Below are 20,268 nucleotides of genomic sequence, written 5' to 3'. Positions count from 1 at the left end.
AGACTTTTTTATTGCTCTGAATTCCGCTTATTGAATAAAACACTACATTTTATTTTGATTTTCGATGTTGAAAGGGTTTATGGTTATACATCGGAACAATGCCACGTAGAAAGTAGTTTGATTTGAATGAGTTCGTCCGCTCAAAACAGAGGATCAAAACTATTAAGTAGTAAACTACAATCGACAAAATGTTCTCAATATTATTATTATAATTTTTATTAAATAAAGACGTTTGTATTTTCACACTTTCGGGAAAATGGAGTGACTCCTTCATAATTTGATTAATAAAAAATTGGTCTAAAAAGTTTAGACAGTACTTCCCTCGCTGTCGGGAATGTGACGACTGCAAGCCTATTATGTCTTTTTTCGTATTGCATTTTTGTAATTCTTGATTTAATCGATAAAATTAATTGACTCAGTCATTATTTTTTTTCAGACATCCTGTATAAGGAAATATAAAAAATATGAATGCACTGATACATCACAAGTATAGACTCATCATTCTTGACACATTTAAGCATTTTTTCATCAAAATTTTGAGGTGACGTCAACAATTTTTTAGGGGGGGATGAGCAAACACATTTTGACTAAAAATTTACCATGCTTATGATAACTTTAAAACACCTCCAAGATTTCAAAGCATTCGGTTTTGTAGTTCCTGATCAAATCAATAAAATAAATTCACGCTTTCATTAATTTTTTTGAGTCACCCTGTATATGCAAATCCAAAAAATATGAATGGAATGATAAATCACAACTACAGACTCATCATATTTTGTACATTTTAGATAGGATTTATTCAGCAAACTTTTGAGTTAACGTCATCAATTTTTTGGAGGGGATAAGTAAATATATTTTGATTAAAAATTTATCATGTTTGTCATAAATGTAAACCATCTGCAAGAGTTCAAAGCATTCGGTTTTGCAGATTCCAAATTAAATTGCAAAATGTTGTTCCATAATTTTGAATTTTTTCCAAAAATCTGGACGTTTCAGGTAAAAACTCAATTCAGAGTAATAAATTACATGTGTAGGACTATGTTATTTTATACAATTTTAAAGTGGCGTCATCACATTATTGATGGGGATGATTAGACAAATTTTGGTTAGCGTTTTACCATCTACATGATATTCTTAATATAAATACAAAATTTGACAACAATCGGCCCAGTACTTTCGGAGGTTATCGTCTAATAAAAATCCGTGACGGCAGGCAGACAGATGGACAGATAGAGAAAACGTAAAAGTAGTAGAAGTAAGTGGAGAGTCGACGGACTCGAATACAATACTTACTTCAACTTTATAGTTTTTATAAAAATTGGACTTGTTCAATAGATTGTTCTTTAAGGATAAGGGAAGTTCACTCTAAAAACTTTGAATCAATTTTTTCACATTTCTAGTAGTTTCAGGCGTTTCACGCCGAGAAAATTTGAACATAATCATACGTTTTCAACTATATCAATATATCTTACTTAGTATACATTTTTTATTTGGAAACTTTATTCCCATAGCAAAAGAAGACATTATTTTTATTGTGTTAACAGATTTCTGACGTTAAAAGTTAGTTTAATGGTATTTACACATCTGTTTCTGTGAAAATTTGTGGCAAATAGATACACTTATCACTGCATTTAGATAATTTATATTATTTACAGTTAAAACTAATGTAATACACAGTTTTATACAGCGTGACCAAAGAAATATTATTAGTATGAATTTTGCTTGAAATTGGTAGATCTGGAACTCCACGTTATTTCCTGTTGCCAAAACAGGCATGATTGTCAGAAGTGACATTTTTTAATTGACGCCAAATTTGCTATGGATTATTATAAAAATGTCACAACCAAACTTTTTTGAGCGCTTCAAAGTAATATAGTGCCAATAATTCGAATCAGCGCAAACAAATTTTCTCAGAATTGGTTAATTCTATTGTTGATGACGTTGTACCATTGTAACAGTACTGAAGCGTTTATCAAAATCCATTAAAAAGTATATGACGAAATTTAAAATATGGAGGTGTATGTTGCGTCGTATTTACCAGGTATGAAATAAAATTTTCTCCTTCAAGCTAAAAACAATGGAATTTCAATATATGTCTATCCGTTCTCAAGTTACATATAAGACCAGGTACTGAGGTACTTAATATCTATACAATTTTGATTAAAGTCAAGCACTTACCCAAAACAAATGTCCCAGTAGACTAAATTATATGTTTTAAAACAAATAATGGAGTAACTTAAATGTTAAAAATATTTTGAAAAGTGATAAAAATTACATTTTACTAGATCCTATGATCTAGTAAAAATATCATGGTATATTTATCTGTGCTCACAAAAAATTTACACACGTTATATGAAGGTAGTAAATACATCGAAGAAAACTTCACAAAAATGAATAGCAACTGTTAAAAGATAGGAATTAGAACTGACTCTATAAACATATTACCTTCATGTTATTACATTGCCAGCTGTCATCGATTAAATAAGTTTATTGTGTACCTACCTAAATCACAATGTTTACAAAAAATCAAGGCCAACTTAGTGACTTTTTCAACTGAACACCCGATATTAATACTACTGCTAAATTGTAACACTAGGATTTCCAATTTGTTATTTAGGAATTCATCGCTTTCATAGCAAAGATGATTTCATATTGTTTCTAAAATAATAATTGTTGTTATAAGAAAATCTTGGACGTCATTTATCTGTTATTTTGAAATTTTTGATGTAGTCTATACCTACTTGTCACTTTGACATTTGAAGTTGAAAATTTTTATAACGTCACATCCAGTGTCATCAATTCCTCATGCCCGCAGTGTCAGAACTGACAAAACTAAGAAGATGAGGTTACAATACTGAAAGATGTTTTACACTTTGTGACACTGACTAATATAAATACAAAATTTCACAAAAAATCCGTCCAGTACTTTCGGAGATTATCTGTCTAATAAAAATCCGGGATGGCAGACAGACGGACAGACGAACAGACAGACGGAAACGGGAAACCTATTTCTTCGTCTTCTAGGGGTCATGAAAGGTCGAGAAAATGTAAAAGTAGAGAATCGGCCGACGGACGCGATTACAATACTCCTTTGCTTACGCTCGGGAAGTATAAACTAAGTTTCTTTTTTATTTCATTAAATTATCTGGATAAATATTGATTTATTTAAAAAACATCTCCATTTTTACTTCCCCACCGTAAGCAAAGGAAGTATTGTAATTGAGTCCTTCGACCGATTTTCTACTTTTACGTTTTTTTCATGACCCCTAGACGAGGAGAAAGGTCTCCCGTTTCCGTCTATCTGTCGGTCTGTCCGTCTGTCTGCCGTCCCGGATTTTTATTAGACAGATAATCTCTGAAAGTACTGGACCCATTTTTTGTGAAATTTTATATTTATATTAGGAATATCATGTAGATGGTAAAACGCTAACCAAAATTTGTCTTATCATCCCCACCAATAATGTGATGACGTCACTTTAAAATTGTACATAGTAAATGGGTTTTAAATTGTATAAAATAACGTAGTCGTACACCTGTAGTTTATGACTCTGTGTTGAATATTCACCCGAAATGTCCAGATTTTTGGAAAAAAAATCAAAATTATAAAACAACATTTTACAATTTAATTTTGAATCTGCAAAACCGAATGTTTTGAAATCTTGCAGATGTTTTAAAGTTATCATAAGCTTGGTAAATTTTTGATCAAAATGTATTTGCTCATCCCCTCTAAAAAATTGAAGATGTCACCTCCAAATTTTGCTGAACAAATCCTATCTTAAATGTGCAAAGTATGATGAGTCTATACTTGTGATTTATTACTGCATTAATATTTTTTAGATTAGCTTATACGGGGTGTCTGAAAAAAATTAATGACTGAGTCAATTTATTTTATGAACTAAATCAAGAATTGAAAAACTGAATACTTTGAAATCGTGACGTTTTGAAGTTATTGTAATAAATGCATAGATAATGCCAAGGTGGTTGGCGAAACGCGCGACAAATATATTGTGTGTTTTCGGTGTTGTGGAACGCTTTATAAAGCACAAAATGTTCGCAAAATTATAAAATTTAACTTTTGTGTTTTCTCGACATTTTCTGGCCCATGGAGAATGAAAAATTAGGTCTCGTGGTTCAGTCTGTGTACCGTCTGTTCAGATTTTTATTAGGCAGCTAATCTCCAAAACTACCGGACCGATTGTATTAAATATGTATGTTAAGAATATCGTGTAGATGGTAAACCTCTAACCAAAATTTTCCCAATCAATGTCATGACATATCAAAAATGTTTATAATAAATTTTATAAAATGGGATACTCTTGTATTTGTTTTATCGACTACAAATTCGCAAAATCAAATTTTTTAATTTTTCCAAGAAGCGAGATTTGTGGCACTGCATTCGGGGGCGAGAGAAGTCCTGTCAAAATAACTTTCGACCAGTTTTTTAAAAGTTGGTGTAGGTGAAATACTTGTTTTAAGTCAAGCCAAAATGTTTATTCCTTTTACTTTTTTTTTTTTGTAAAATAACAAATAAAAACAATTTCTTTTGTAAACCGGATAAACTAAGTATTTTTAGTGACGTAAAATACTCTTCAATCTTCCTTGTACCCTATGCTCGCTATTATTCTTACTGAAAAGCGTCGAATTCGACACGCAACCCAAAATACATTTTTAAATACGTTATCTATCTTAGAAAAAGTGTTTATTTCATTTTTTAAATTACAGTTCTGTTACATCAAAAAAATGACAGACTTCATAGGACCAACGAATTGATGAATGCAACTGACCGGTACATAGTTTAAATTTACACAATACAACTGTAGGTTGTCGGTTGTATGTGCCACTTGTATTTTGCAGAAATAATGCAGTGTTGGTGTACTAATTTATTAACACCAAATTACTATTGTCTGTGAAGAACAATATATATTGCATCCATCTTAGGGCGTATTTTTTAATGAAAAATGATTTATTTTTTTTGTGACGACCTAATGATTTTTGCAATTAACCAAAACGCTGCAAGGTTAAATAAATTATTTCTTACACAATCAATAAAATAAATTGGTTCATACACACTTTCTTGTGCAGGAAATCTAATATTATTAAAACACAAGAGGCATTGCATCCCAGAAAGCATACATTCAAAACAAATTTTTTAACAATTTTTTGAAAGGACGGATCTTCCAAAGTGAGCTAATGTTGTTGTAATCCTTTTATTTTTTGACTCCTGGGGCCTGTTGCACAATACTTACAAGTCTAATAATATTAGTCTTGTGAATTGTAATTTGTGTATATTTATTGCATAAATTACAAATTACAAACTAATATTATTAGACTTATAAGTATTGTGCAACAGACCCCTGTTTATTTTTTTAGTATTCTTAATATGCTTGGTTTAAAAGATTTTGTTTAACCAAACTATATTAAGTTAGTGCCCAGAACCTTTCCAAAATTCGTATGAATATTTTGAGAACAGTAAGTTTGGATTAATGAAGTACAAAATAACGCCACAAAACTTGACGAACGTAAATAAAAACATAATTCTAGAGTATAACCCATCATACGAGAGTGATTCTCTCCAAAACCTTTGTAATTTAGTTTCTCTTTTTTTTTTTAATATCACAGATAGTTTTGACAGTTTCAACAATTTGTATATTTCCGAAATTTTGGGCCGAATTTTTTCCGTTTGTGTTTGGCACCTCGCACTGTATTTGTCCCGTAATATCAAAAATAATGGCGTCTGGCGTTCCTATTCTGCGAATTCAGACAGTGAAGTTTATAAATCGTAATTTCAGTACTGTTTGAATTATCCGTCAACATTCAAGTCTGGAAAACGTGCAATCTAAATATAACTTCCTGTAATTCACGTTGTATTACGCTTAATTGAAACAAATCAGGGTTGCGGCCGGATAAAATAAACATAATTGAAAGGTTTTCCTGTTTTCCACTTTTCGCAACGCTGGTGAAGAGGGTTTATGTGCCAATCAGAGTCCATTATTCGAGACGGTGGGGGGTCGCAGTAACGAGCACAAACACTCAAATGATATGTTAATTGCTGTATAACTAGAGGGTAAACTACCCCGTATTGGGGATGATGCCCCGGGATGCATAACCGGACTTGTTATACGACTGCAAAGGCACGTTCACGAATAACATGAATTGAAAACAACGCAATTTGCATGAAAATTCGAAAAGACAAGAAGCTGAGGTTTAGTGCGCAGTCACGATTTATGAATACATTTAGTTTGGCTGGAATGTTGTCAAAATATTCTTGTTTTCCACGAAATAATATTTTTCTATTTACTTACATTATAAAAATTCATAGTGGAGCCACTTTTCTAGGGGGTGTGGTAAGAATTTGTGCTGCTGGTTATTTTCGGTAGAGTAAGCAGTGTTGTTCAATTCAGTGATTACTCCAAAAAAATGACAAAATACCCTTAAGTAACATCTTCACACAAGATGCAACTTTTTTGCATGTGAGAATCTGAAGAAACTGTATAAGATTTATATTTCAAAGCTCCACCAACACCGCGAATTTCAGAATTTAAATTACGCTTGGTACCTACTTTTTCATTTCGTTAATAGTTATTTACATTTAATTACTTTTAACTATTAGTATACCATTTTTTCGCAAAGTTTTCGATCTTCTAATTATAAATTAATTAAAGTAATTATAAAGTAATATATTTATAATAATCTTGTCGTATTTAATACACTTCTTTTAATGTATAGAATTATTAGCTTAATTAATTTTGAAAATTTTGTCTGCAAAGTTAGGTAGGAAGTAACCTACGGAGAAAAAATTATACTTGTTTTAAACAATAATTCATTAACCAGATAATTACTTATTGTTAGCTTACGTTTCTAAATGCTGTAAAACTTCTTGATTGATGCAGATGTGATTTATAGGTTTATTAAAACACTAAATAGGAAAATCTGATACGCTATAATGTAAACGTATTGTAAAGGATGCTATTATTTATACCACACAATTTTAATTATTTTGTGAAAAAATCATGTAAGTTCGAAGAGGAATATAAAAACAATCATCGGGGATGGTGGTTTGAAAATTTGTTTAATTTTATCGGAAACAGCATTTTTGTTATATATTTTATATTAGTAAATTTCTAAGCACTTTAGAAATTCTAGAAATATGCTCTTTACTTTCAAATCTGGATGGAGTCTACATTATCCATCTTACTTTTTAGTTGTTCCGATGATGCTAAATCTGCATTGTCTTTTTTTACTGTTACATTAGAAAATGAAACAAAGCTTAAACTACGTGTAAGCTAAATGCTAAAGTATTGTATAATTCTAAGATTTAATAATAACTGCAATGTTAATGAAAGCTTTATATAGCTACTCCCACTGACGGAATAATCCGCATCGTATTTTGCCAGCAGATTGTGAACGAACCACACCAAAGCATGATGGATGTAATAGTCTCGTTAGGGGTCTAATTTCTGCAAATTGAAACTGCGATCATGTCGCGCTGTCACAAATTACGGCCAATCAAGTCTACATTTGTGTAGGAAATGGCAGTGATTTCCATCCTTCTCACCCTAAAGCAAACCTACCAACACCACAGAATACAAAAGGCTTCTATAAACGTCAACTAATTTAGGCCTAATCCCTCTAATCATCACTTATTGTGGCTATAGGTTTTTGTGTACGTTGTGAGTGTATAATTTGGTACATCGATCATCTAATTGCGTAGTATTAATCAGTTCAAAATTCAGCAAACATTCATCTTTTCAGTTGTGTATTTCTAAGCTAGTTTTACGATAAAATAAAAATTGTTTTAGAAAATTTGAACAAAATAAGATTATTTATATTTAAAATATTCTTTTAAAACCATATAGTTATTTTAGTCGTCAAGAAATGGACACTCCACACCCATCAAGGAATATAAAATGGGTTGAAGTAAAGCTTAGAATAATAAATTCTGAGAAGATCAGCTAAGCAATATAATTTCCTTGATATATTTTTGTTTACCATTCATGGCCGATCTCATAAAATATAGAAAACATCATCAAAGATGTCAAATTGTACTGGAACGGAATAATTTTTAGAAATTTAATTAAATTTTAAGAAGTTTTTCTCGTTGACATTGCCATTTCTATAGAAACATGTTTAAATAAAAACTGAGGTAGGTATTGTTAAATTCTAATAAAACTGCAGTTTTAATCTCAATATTTACAGTTTTACCTTACCTTAGTATTCTGACCAGCAGGTACTAGGAAGTAAGTAAGTACACAAGTTATCAGTCGTAAATATCTGCCATAAATTTGTACTATTTGTACAAATGAAAATCTGAATCTACTAAAACGTAGATTTTTGTATCTATAATTGTGTTTTGAATTATCAAAAACTTTGCATAATTTTGTCACAGTGTATTATTAAAATAGTATATTGTTTTATTAGGAGTTAAAGTGTTACTTTACAAAAGGTACTTTTACTCCGAATAAAACCTACTATTTTTTCTTCAAACGTTTCAATGAAGTTAAAATGTAACACATTTCTTTTTACATAATCTCACTATTCCTTGTATCACTACATCATACCACCACACAACCCGACAATCAGGAAGTACACACCATGAACACTGTTTGCAATCACTTTTACCATACATATTTAAATCGCTTTATGCAGAAAGGGGTTAAGTCATGTTTTTCCATATATTTTTTTGCTAAGAAGGGAAATGTTAAATATTTAAAACAGATATTTGCTTAGCCGATTTATACGGCTTCACCAACTGTAATCAGCAAAATGTGTAAATAGCCCCTAAACCAAGTTTTAGGTTTTTTTTTTTGGTTACCTAAAACCTAGTTTTATCACTTATGTCCTTTTTCCATAAATCGATTCATTTGCTTTTAACATAACTGTCAGCATTTACCAGGTACGCGTGATAATCTCGCTTTATAGATAGCAGAAAAAAAGGCGGTAGAAAATAGTAATTATTAGTCAAGGTTGCAAAGCCAAGCATTCTAGACCGGGCGCAAATTAGAACCCGAAACGCGCAGCGTCGAGGGCTCTAAAGCGCGAGGTCTAGAAGTGGCTTTACAACCGTGGTTAATATACTATTTTTTTCACTAATAGAGACCACAAGACATTAAATTGAAAAAATAAGCGTTCAATTTTTTGACGCAACATGATTTTGTTTTGATTTCTAATCAAATTTAATCTAAATCTTCAACACAAAGAAAAACGTTTACACTTGTCCCTGAATTAATCATTTTATCTTCCACGATCTACCAACTACCATGCGTATACTCAAGTAATGTTTGTAGCACACATTTATTCATTTTTTAAGAAATAATCACATCAAGTATTTCGTACATAACCTCTATCTTCTTTTTGAACCTTGGTTGCAAAAGTTGAACTTTGCTACCTCTAAATAAGTCGACATTTGCATACTTCATGGCTGCTAGTGAAAAAAGTATTTTTGTAGATATGGCATTGAAATTCGTCTTTTAATATGTGTATGATGGATTGATGGTATACAAAGGTCCGATTTTCTGACGTTTAAAGAAAAAATATGTTTATTATGGAATTCTTAGACATTACTCGCATTATTGACTTTTTATATACCTACCAAGAAAGCAATAAAACACACGATCAAAGATAGTCATGGATTTTTGACTTTGATAGAATTTTCGTCATACCAGATTAGTGTCAATTTGAAAACTTGAGTTGAAAATGAAACCATCAAGGAAAAACTTTCAAAAATTCATGGCTGTTTTTGATCGTGTTTTTTATTGCTAGTTGCGATTCCTATGATTAAAGTGGAACATTATAAAGTGTGAGTTCACACTCTATCTAAAAAGATTGATTTTAAGGCATTTGGTGTGTGGTGTGACATTAATTCGATGATTTGAAGTGCAGATAAAACTGAATTATGTACTTTGTAGTCGGTTTTTTAGTAAAACTAATTTTTAATCTTCGAACGAGCGGTTTTATTAAAATTCTGTTTAGATGCCGTCGTGTCCCGTACTGCTTCCTCCTCACTGCTGCCATCTAGTTGTAGCGCCAAATTTGAAATTTCAAATGTAGGTGACCACAATTCGGCCAATCCTGACATTATGATCGTCCCGATCATATACACAAAGTAAAACATAAGGTACATAACATAATAAGTGACAGAAAACATAAGGTGCTTAAACTTCAGTCACACAAACATCATAAGTTACACAAAGTAAAACATAAGGTACGTAACATAATAAGTGACAGAAAACATAAGGTGCTTAAAACTTCAGTCACACAAACATCATAAGTTAGTGAAACATAAAATGTTAAAAACATAAGTCACATAAATCCAATACATAATATAACGCCTAAATAACATAATGATAAGACGCACATAAGTATCTAAAGTACATAAATCACATAAGTAATTAGGACATATAAAAATCATAAGGGTATTAGAGATGAATTAGAAAACCCAATCGCTTAAAAGACGGCTTAAAAGACGAACATGTTAGCGTCAAAACTAGAACGAGGTGGAAACAAAACTTAGAAACACAACATTATGAAATAATGAACAAATGAAACTAATCTCTTTGTAACTTATTGAAGCCAAAGCTTCATATTCTCAGGACAACATACTCCCTCAAATGGGATTTGCGTTACTTGGAAACCTTCAACGTCTGTAATCCAATAACGATCATTGCCTAATGACTTCTTGATTTCGTAGGGACCACGATACCTAGGTAAAAGTTTTTTATTAATACCTGGTGTAACATCTATGTTTTTTATCATCACATAATCACCGACATTGTACGGTTTAGGAGGTCTATGTTTTTGGTCATACATGCGCTTATTGTATGCTTGTAACTTTTCATTCTGAGACTGAGCCTTTTCTCGAACCTCGGCTAAGTCATCTTCTTTTTCAGCTTCAGCGCCCAATGAATTTCTTAAAGGATCGCTAGGATCGTTTTGACTAATACCGAACAATAAAACGGATGGAGAATTACCAGTGGATCTACAAAACGAATTGTTAATAGCAAATTCAACTGTTCCCAAAGCTTTCTCCCACTTGTTTGTTAAAATAGCCAATTTTGACAACATTGGTGTTAAGTCTCGATTGATTCTTTCGATCTGACCGTTTGATTTTGGTGACCCCGTCGCGACTTTAATATGCTGAATCATATGTTCTTGAACAAACTTTTCGAACTCATTAGAGGTAAAACAGGATCCCCGATCGGATACAATACGTAATGGTACACTATAGTGCCTAAAATAATTTTCTAACTGATTGATTACTTCACAAGTTTTGGTGCTCTTGACTGCATACAGTTTTACGAATTTAGTGAAACAATCAATGATCTCAAAAATATATCTTTTACCTGTCGAAGTTTTTTCTAATGGGCCATAATGGTCAATATGTATGGTGACAAAGGGTTTATTTCCCTTAGGGATATTGTGTAACTCACTCGGCACAGCGCCACCAATTGGTGAAAAGGTGATACATTTCAAACAATTTCGAACATGATTTTTCACTTTTTCTTTAATACTAGGAAACCAATAGCTGCGTTTTAGATACTCCATAGTTTTGTCCACGCCAACGTGACCGAAATTATCATGACACATAGTTAAGATCTGACTTTCCATCAACGAAGGAACGTAAAATAAAAGTTTTCCTTTGCTCTTTCTATACACTAGTCCATTCCTAAGTTCAAATTTTGTACTTTCGCGGATTTCGAGTTCAGACTTAACCTTTTGAATACTCGAATCTAAATTTTGAGAAATAGCTAAATTTTGTTCCAGTGTATTTTCCTCTAGTACTAAAATATTGTTGGCTCGACTTAAAGCATCAACATGGATCATCCGTGTTCCTGGACGATGTTGCAATTCGTAGTCATAATTTTGTAAGAATAGTGCCCACCTAGAAATTCGAACATTAATATTTTTTTTATTCAGAGTAAGCCTAAAACTATCACAGTCTGTGACAATCGTAAAATGTATACCGAAGAGATATATATGAAATCGTTTAATAGCATAAATAGCGGCTAAACATTCCAATTCAAAGCTGTGATATTTAGATTCGGTTTCGGTCGTCCTACGACTAAAATAAAAAACAGGATGAAACTTTCCCGACGACTGTTTTTGAAGTAAAATAGCTCCAAACCCAGATGTGCATGCATCGCAGTGCAACTCTGTTTGGGTATGCGGATCATACACAGCTAAAAGAGGATAAGAAGCTAATTGATTTTTTACTTGTTCAAATGATTCAAGTTCTTTTTCACCAAACCGAAACTCAACATTCTTTTTTAACAAGTCATATAAAGGTTTTGTAAGGACGGAAAACCCATTTATAAATTTTCGAAAATAACTAGCAATACCAACAAACCTATGAACTTCCTTAGCATTTGTAGGAATTGGATACTGCAAAATTGCTTCGACATTTTTCGGATCAGGTTTGATGCCATCATTGTTTACTAGATATCCTAAATAAGAAATTTCAAACATAAGAAAAGCACATTTATCAATTCGAAAAAGCAAATTGTGTTGGGAGGCTGCACCAAATACTTCTTTCAAAATATCTAAATGTTCTTCGTAACTGTTGGTCGCTATTAGAATATCGTCTAAGTACAAAATAATTTTGTTTGCTCGAATTAATTTATTGAAAACTAAATTAATAAATCTGTTAAAAACTCTTGGGGCATTAGTTAACCCAAAAGGCATTCTAAGATATTCAAATTGCCCTAAAGGTGTGATAAAACTAGTAAATTTAATCGACGATTCTGCTACACGAACATGATGGAAACCATCCTTAAGATCAAGGGTCGTAAAATATCTTTTGTTTCGAAGTCGATCCAGATTGTCTTCTATCAAAGGAGTAGGAAAGTTGTCTTTAATAGTAATTTTGTTTAATTCGCGATAATCAACGCAAAGCCTTAAGTCACCTGTCTTTTTTCTTACCAGTACAATTGGACTACAGTAATCAGAGCTACTAGGTCTAATAATGCCTCGTTCTAATAGATCATCTAACATGTTTTGTAATTTTTCTTTTTCAGAAAAGGATAAACGCCGTGGTCTAAAAGAGATTGGTTGATTATTCTTAACACAAATGTTCATTTCGTAATTACAATCAATCTTTGGCGAGTCATTACATAAATAAAAATTATCATACACTTCCAAAACTTCCACTTTTTTATCATAATCTAAACAAGGATTGATCTGTACTTCTTTGTTACTTTTTATTTCTTCACCTACCTTAAAATCGACATGTAAAATTTCGTCAAAGTTATTTACTTTCTCAAATTCGTTTGAAATAATTTTTAAATGATCTCCTAACGTAAACGTGAAACCCTTGGTATTGAGAAAATCTCTACCTAATATAGCGTTAAAGGACATGGTGCTATTAGGAACTACATAGAATTTTATGGGTAAAACAGTTTCATTAACAAATACTTCCGTGTTAAAAATACCCAAAATATCAAGCTTCGATCCATTCACACCCACGAAATTTAAATTTGGATTTAGACCTTCATTGAAATTATTTTCGGTGACATACCGAACTTTTACAACTGAAATTGGGCTACCTGTATCGATTAATGAATTCAATTTATAGCTACATTCGGTTTGACAATCATCTTTAACATTAATCTTAACGTTTACCATATAGGGATCTTGTGTCTCGGTTGATTTCACATTGGTGGTGTTGTCTTCCTTTTTCTTCCCTGGACAATTCCTTTTCTGATGTTCCTTTGAACCGCAATTGTAACAGGAACCCTTTTCCCTCACCGGAATTGGACAATTTGAGGCGAAATGGCCCACACCATTACAATTATAGCATCTTCTAATTATGTTCTGATTTGGAGGGGGTTTACTACTGCCCTTCGCTCCTACAGACCCCGGAGAATAAGTTCCTTTGTTTTCGTTATGCTTTCGGAAACGTTGACCAACAGATTGAGTCGAAGGTGTACGGGTCTTTCTAATCTTCTCATAAACTTCAATTTTTTTCTTTAAGTCGACATAAGTTTTAGCTTCATACAACAAAAATTTGTGTTCAGGATCATCATTGATACCTTGAATGACATATTCGATTACTGACTCCTCTTCAATTTGACCCTTTGAAGCGAGTTCACGCATCTTCAACAAGTATTCCTGGAGAGATTCTTCTTTTTTCATTTTTCTATTATTCAGCATGCGGTGCAGTTCAGCAGTGCTCACCTTCTTGGAAAATTCACTCAATAACCTGCGTTTCAAGTCCTTCCATGTACCCAAATTCCTCTGACTTTGGATAAATAACTTAGCAAGCCCAGTTAATGATTTCTTCGCAAAAACTAGTCGTTGCAGTTCTGACCACTTCATAAGTTTAGCGATGTCTTCAAAGTCTGCGACCCAAGTCTCGATTGCATAATTGTCATCACCACTAAAAGTGCGTACGGAATCTTCGATGTCTCTGAAAGACATGGTGAACGTAGGGACTGCTGCCGCGCCTGCTCGACCATCATCACTGTCTACCGGATCATCTTCGTCGTCCTCGTCTTCACTCTCTTGTTCTTGAACAACTCTTTCTTGTGTAAACAGATCAAAATCAGTCAACACTGAACAAATTCTCTCGGCCACTTCTTGGTGAGTACCTGCACAATTCAACCCCAGTAGAAGGCCGACTCCACAAAGTTCTGCGATCGTAAAATTCTGCACTACCTCATCCACTTTCTCACTGAAGTCATCTGATGCGATCTCAAAAGGGAAACCCGTCCATTGATACAGCTTCTTTTTGTTCAACCGACTACCGTCGTCAAAGGCAAGGTCGTATAGCGTACGTACCGATGCATAAGGACCATTCTTAATAGCGTCGTCACACAACTCCACTTCTTGGAGGGTTCTTGCCATCTTCTCCTTTTATGAAAACGTGATGAGTTGACATAACCTCACATTTCCCACGTGCTTGACTCTTCTACCATTTATCCGTGTAACTATTCCATGAATCAGCACTTCACAAACACAAATCGGACATTGGTCATTCCGATGTTAAGGTCGTTCATCCCACACCTGAAATTGTAGTCGGTTTTTTAGTAAAACTAATTTTTAATCTTCGAACGAGCGGTTTTATTAAAATTCTGTTTAGATGCCGTCGTGTCCCGTACTGCTTCCTCCTCACTGCTGCCATCTAGTTGTAGCGCCAAATTTGAAATTTCAAATGTAGGTGACCACAACTTAAATTATGTACTTATTATTTCAAATTCCAGGGCGTGAGCGCGGGAGTGGTTTTTAAGGTCTATCCGGCGAATGGCTTATTTGTTTTCGGTACGTTTCGTGACCTCTACAGTATGAAAACATTGGTCTCCCGTTTCCCTCTATCTGTCTGGCGTCTGTCGTCTATCGTCTGTTGTCTGTCGTTTGTGTCGATATTTATTAAATATATAATCTCAGAAACTACTGGAATCATTGTTCTCAAACTTTACTTACCTATATTATACGATGGTTAAACGATAACCAAAATTTGCCTAGTCATCCCCATCAACAATTCTGCACAGTAAATGTTATTTAAAGTATATAACATTACATACTCTTATACCTGTGATTTATCAATACATTCATTCCTTTATCCACCTATCCAAATTGGTATACGTCTCGTCGTTAAAAAGTGATGATCTCATCACCGTTTTTTTAATGAACAAACTCACTTAAACATACACATAGCATGCTTCTTTACCTTTGCTTTAACACTACACACATATCTTTATTTTTACTTATAGGAATATATTCGCAAAATAAAATTGTACTCCTATAATAATTTTTCGAAAAGGTAAATGTGTTTTTCTGTTTTAATTTTTAAATAAAATATTGTTTCGCGACCAAAATAAACATCACATTAAACAAACAAACAAAAACGTAATTAACCTCACTAATAACTAAATTAAATTTGGATACAACCTTAGTTTGGTTTTTAAGAAGAATTGTATTCTATTTTTGAAAAGTATTGGTAATTATAACGTCTACATGAATATACATATAAACACCTAACTTAGCACTCTTGGGAGCTTATTTTATATTATTTTCAGACTTCGGCATTGCGGAAGTGATGCTCATTGCCGTCCAATTGCCAGCGCTATTGCAGTCGTGGCCTACAACTTCGGGAATTCTTAATAACAATGACCAAGTTCTCCTAGATGTTAAAATGCTTTAAAAATTAAAAATAACCGTTCAACATCACAATTTTCGTGATGATCTTGATCAGATAAACCCTGAATTGCATCAAACGCCACTGAGGTTGAGATTGCACAGTCGGCCAGCCAAATTTATCGCCTGACGTCGCGCCGTCGTTTTTAATATATGTCTGATTGATTCCCCATCACTTCGGCTGTGAAGGGTGAAAGTTCGAACTTTTCCTTAAATGACTGTTTTTGCAACAAATTTTACAAATATTTTGTAAAATAAACTAGTAGGGAGTATTTTTCTTACATTCAACATCATATTTTTATATTTATGCTTTACATACCTAAGTATTTTATATCATTTTAATAATAATTTCATCATTTACCAAAATCCGTTAAAAAATTTTTCGCTACAATTTAAAAAAACATGGTTTGGCATCACGACGTCGACACCATATATGTGTCATATTTGCAGTGTACTAAATTAAACTTTACCCTTTAAGCTAAAAACAATGACGTTTTAATTTCAATATGTGTTCTCAAAATATTAGGTCACGAAATTTTATTTAGGACATCTGCATATTAAGCTATTAGGAATGTAATACCACACCAGTAAATATTAAAAAAAAGAGTGTCTACTTGTGAATCCTTAAAATCCGTTTAATACCAAAACATTTTATGTACATGCCATATCTATCCTTCACAATTTCTCTTTTTTACTTTTATTGCATCAGATTTGTAATAGTTTTGATTTGTTATTTGCTTTTATTTTGTCAGTCTTAACCCCAGAGTTAACCCTAAAATGCAGTTAGACACAGATCCGATTTCGAAACTTCGAAACCTCTCAATATCACGGATCTACAAAAATATAAAAGGTTCCATTGGGACATGTTTTATTACTGTTGTTATACGGTTTATTTATAATTATGTGACGAATCTACAAAGGTATTTTTTAACTTTCACAAATAATAACGTATTGTTATATTGTCGTTAATTTTTATTTGTGTGGTAAAGAAGCTAATTCGCGTAAAATAATAATCGTCGAAGGTAAGGCGTTTGCTTTAGTCGTGGATAACGAGCAGAAGTGATGCAGGACAATAGACGGGTGCCAGGACACAAGAAGTCAAGTGGCTGCACGGGCCCATTAAAAAGAATCGTCCATAGGGATCACACATAATGGTCTCTGCTGGTTGAAGGGTCATTAAAGCAGTCAGTATGGAGTTCCATTCACCGCATCTCCACTTCCTATTATAAGAATTCCGCTTACTGTTGATTGTTGTTCAATAGCAATTGGTTTTGTTAATGTTGCCGGTACGCTCAACATAAAAAATTTAAAGCTAACACTCAGTAACGATGTGCTTTCAGCTGGAACGCACTGAAAGTTTGTTTTATTCGTTAGTAATGGAAGACTTGGGGAGAGGAATGTTACCAAATTAGAGATAATTGGGTGGAAAGAGCCCAATTTGTAGATGTGCTAATTTGGTGGTGTTTGTATATTGCTATTATTCTTTTGTGTGTGGAGTAAGGGGTGCCGATTCTCGGCAAATTGAGTGGAAATAATAGGATTTATGCTATTATAACCGTTTTGTGGATTATTTATTTCAAATTTGATTTCCTTCATTGTGAACACTTGTGATGTTTTATTCCAATGTTATTATGAAATCCTCCCATTCATCTAATACTTGAAGGAGATCGTAGTTTGGCATGAAATTTTAGATACCAGATGCTAGACAGAACGTGAAATCAACAAAAAAACGTTGTCAAATCTTGGCATTTGACTAACAAATTGTCTTTCATATCTGGCGTACGTAAAAAGTGCTCGAAATAAAACCCGTTGTAAAAATATCTCCTTTTATTACATTTTTAAGATTTTTGTGTTTAACAATAAATAAAAACGTGCACATACAAAGGTACATCGTAAAACAAAATATAACATTGTAATATGAACAGGTTCAGCAATATACAGTATGCAACTACCATCTTAATATTTACACTTGACAATGGCAATGTTAATAATAGTGATAATAAAAATATATTTACATCAGTAACAATGGTACTACAATAATAACAACCATAAAAAGATGAAAATTTGTTGATGAAAAGTTCTACTCGCTTGAACAATCAAAACATAAATTACAAGTATGCACGTCTATAATAAAATCTTAGTCGTAGTCGTACAAAGTGTACAACTTGAGAATGTAGTCAGTTCTTGCTTATGTGAATTGCGGTGTTCGCCTTTCGCAACCTTGTGAGAAACAAGTACTAGTCTATTTTTGTTCTATATTATTCTAATTTTACTTACCTATTATATCACAAAAATTTATAAATTATGTACAGAAAAAAAAACTCAATAACATTACAGTTGGCAGCCATGTACATATGTGACATTATGAAAAATGGCGGCAGCTGCTGTTGTCAAAAAACTACAAGGAGATTGTGCCCCATAGCGTGGTATTACTGCTGGCTGACAACAAGGTGTGTTATCTCCTGCAGGATTAGTCAGATTTCCTGCATTCATTAGTTCCTTTTCAACTGAAGCTTGGTGTCTTAATTGTTCTAATCGTAGTTGATTTTGTCTCTTCCACTTAGTCCTGTGAATAATTGTTGAATGATGTTAGTGTGACAAACATCAATTACAGTAATCAGTTTATGAAAATGACGTGTCAAAGTGAACACAGGAAAATCTAAATGTAAAATAATTATTTGTATACACAGAAAACTTCAGTGAATTGGATCAGTTCCAAAACATTTACTTATTTTGGAATATCAGTAATCAATGATCATAGTTTATATAGTACCAGTTTTTTTATAAAGTGTTCATTTTTTACTATTTATGAAAAACTAATGTATTCTTTATTCACAGCTTATAAATAACTCAGTGTATAGACCTCGAACAAACCAATTACGGTCGAGTTTTCTATAAATGCTTAAAGTCGTCTCATGGTCGTCTGGTAAGTTCTAAGGTCAACTAATATTAATAAACTCTTTATAAAACGGAAGCAAATGAACTCATTTAAATTAATCATTTTACCTTCTGTTTTGATACCACGTCTTAACTTGCGTTTCGGACAAGTTCAGAGCATCAGCAACATCGCTGCGGTCAGCCACCGATAAATATTTCTGACATCGAAATTTTCTCTCCAAATATGCGAGCTGCGCATGAGTGAAAGCCGTCCGTCTTCGGCGTGGTTTTCGTCCTTTTGCCGCCTCCGAAGAATTTTCAGTCCCGCCCACCGTCGAGGGGTAGATTCCCCGTTCAGTTTCGCTGTCTAAATGCTCCGAGGATTCGATGTCTTCGGCTGCTAGAAGAAATGTTTCAGGTTGAAAAGATAATTTTTAGAAGGGATTCAAATACATCCAGCTTTGTGTAAAGGGGTAGGAGCACTTAGGTGCTTGTTCTTCTAACAGCCTCCGGCGTAATGGGATACAAAGCAGTTTATTCATTAAAAAGGGAGATAAACAGCTCAAAACGCATATAAGACAACAGGGGTCTAATTGGAGGATCTCTTCGTGGGTTTGCGTAAAATGAGGCTGTGGAGAAGTGGAAGATCGGAGCTTAATTAATGCCAGGGGTTGCATTTCCACTCGGGATCGACTCTCAAAGATTCACTGTGCTGCATGAAAGCAATTAAATTAGAATTAAAAAAAATATTGTGCGACTAATTAACTGGGAGGGACATCTTAGGAGTTATTTTAGAGAAAAAAAAAAATTAAGAGGAAAGTTACGTTTATCTATAAATTTATAAAATAAAGGTAATTATAGGCATCTAATGTAATATACCCTGGTATTAACATTAAAAATATGATTTTATAAAACAAATTTCGCATATTACATCGAAAATTGTTCTACAGTTTTAGATAGAAACTCCTTCACCCCTGAAGTAAGTACATTATTATTCGATCAATATTCGAAAAATAAAAAATAATTTTGCGAATTTTATTTTTTTATTATGATAACCCCTATAGGTTCAAGTAAAGAAATGCATGGACTGTAAGAGTACAGGTAAAGAAGGTATGTAATGGCGTAGCCACGGAGGGCGCAGTCCGCACAGGCACCAACAATATTAAATTTAAAACAGATAAACCAATGGGAAAAAATATTACCAATGCAAGTTTAACTTCGATTGTTTATGTTTATACATCGAAATAACCTGACGATGAACCA

At 33.0% G+C, this 20,268-nt stretch overlaps 1 protein-coding gene and 1 long non-coding RNA gene across 5 annotated transcripts in view; one reads left to right on the top strand and one right to left on the bottom strand.

Moving 5' to 3' along the window:
• Positions 1-7,496: 7,496 nt before the first annotated feature.
• LOC135126486 (uncharacterized) lies at positions 7,497-9,438 on the top strand. 2 transcript variants are annotated; one of them, XR_010280046.1, is made up of 3 exons: positions 7,497-7,663; positions 7,866-8,143; positions 8,197-9,438. It is a non-coding gene; the product is annotated as an uncharacterized LOC135126486 (long non-coding RNA). The 2 variants fall into 2 exon arrangements; XR_010280045.1 differs by having other exon boundaries at positions 7,497-7,670.
• Positions 9,439-17,954: 8,516 nt separating this feature from the next.
• The window catches only part of LOC135126915 (barH-like 2 homeobox protein), a 59,729-nt gene continuing 57,415 nt past the window's right edge, over positions 17,955-20,268 (bottom strand). For 2 of the 3 annotated variants that reach the window (XM_064053147.1, XM_064053146.1), the window contains exons 2-3: positions 19,135-19,402; positions 17,955-18,694 (exon numbers count right to left, since the gene is read on the bottom strand). In XM_064053147.1, the coding sequence (XP_063909217.1) occupies positions 18,460-18,694; positions 19,135-19,402 (503 nt within the window). In that variant the 3' untranslated portion in view covers positions 17,955-18,459. Of the gene's footprint in view, positions 18,695-19,134; positions 19,406-20,268 lie in introns of all 3 variants that reach the window. The other variant, XM_064053145.1, reaches the window with a different exon arrangement.

This window comes from Zophobas morio, unplaced genomic scaffold (assembly GCF_036711695.1).
Source record: "Zophobas morio isolate AGI-343-1 ecotype UQ-CSIRO unplaced genomic scaffold, CSIRO_AGI_Zmor_V1 ptg000011l, whole genome shotgun sequence".
Lineage (NCBI taxonomy): Eukaryota > Metazoa > Arthropoda > Insecta > Coleoptera > Tenebrionidae > Zophobas > Zophobas morio.
Note: the sequence above shows the minus strand (reverse complement) of the source record. Positions and strands in the feature narration are given on the sequence as shown.